Source organism: Phytophthora parasitica, assembly GCF_000247585.1.
Source record: "Phytophthora parasitica INRA-310 unplaced genomic scaffold supercont2.238, whole genome shotgun sequence".
NCBI classification, from domain to species: Eukaryota; Oomycota; class Peronosporomycetes; order Peronosporales; family Peronosporaceae; genus Phytophthora; species Phytophthora nicotianae.
Window position 1 is genome coordinate 1 of NW_008649224.1, and position 940 is coordinate 940.

At 54.1% G+C, this 940-nt stretch overlaps 1 protein-coding gene across 1 annotated transcript; it reads right to left on the reverse strand.

The window, feature by feature from the left end:
- Positions 1-44: 44 nt before the first annotated feature.
- PPTG_19955 (hypothetical protein) lies at positions 45-820 on the reverse strand (the record flags this gene model as incomplete). Its single annotated transcript, XM_008918589.1, has 1 exon — positions 45-820. A coding segment is annotated over one exon (774 nt), but the record flags the coding sequence as incomplete, so codon positions are not given.
- Positions 821-940: the final 120 nt, after the last annotated feature.

The following is a 940-nucleotide window of genomic DNA, read 5'->3' on the forward strand; positions in this document are numbered from 1 at the left end:
GGTTCTTTGCTGTTAGATCGAGTGACTGCTTCATGTCAGCGAACCGTAGACCAGCACTAGTGTAGTCGTCTTCTGGATAAAGCTCCAACAGTTCATCAATCACGTCGTCTGTAATAGATGGGAAGAAGATGCGGAGCTCCTTGGGGATGTCGTCAACGTCATCCACGCCCGAGTAGGCTTGACTGTTTGCTTCGTGCTGCTCGTGCGAGATCACACATGGACCTGAGAAGTTAAAATGGCCCTGGTACAAACTGGCCTCGTACGTGTCCGGGATGATGAAGCCGTCCACACGCGGTTGATACTGGTATGTGTACTCGGAGACAACCTCACTGGCAGCATCTTGAAGGGTACCAAACTCCACCTCTCTCATGCAGTCAAGATGACCGCCTTCACAGCCAACAGCGGAGGACACGTTCTGCCAGAATTGCTCGGCGTGATGATGGCCAGCGCCAGGAACATAACCAGGAGACATGATGTATGCCTTCTCAAAGAGCTGTGGGGCGTTTCCTCCGAAGCGCGTCATCTGAAACATGACCTGCGAGCCACCGGCTGAGAATCCGACAGCCGTGACGTCGTTCGGGTTACCGCCGAACTTGTCAATGTACGTTTTGACCCACTCAAACGCACGAGTAGAGTCCCAGACAACCAGGTTGGCCGCACCACCTTCATGTTGGTACGTCGGACCATTAGCAAGTCCGGTTATACCCAGACGGTAGTTGTACGCCACGAAGATGAAGTTCAGGCTTAGGTCGAACAAACCCTCGGGGGTGTTTTGACTCTTGGATCCCGCTGCGAAGCCACCGCCGTAGGTCCACACCATAACGGGAAGGTTCGTGGCATTGGCTGAGCCCACACATCCAGATACAGACAGTCCTCCGTGGACGTGCAGGCAACGTCGGCATCAGCAAGATTCGTGCCGGTGTTTGTCTCGTTCTCCTGA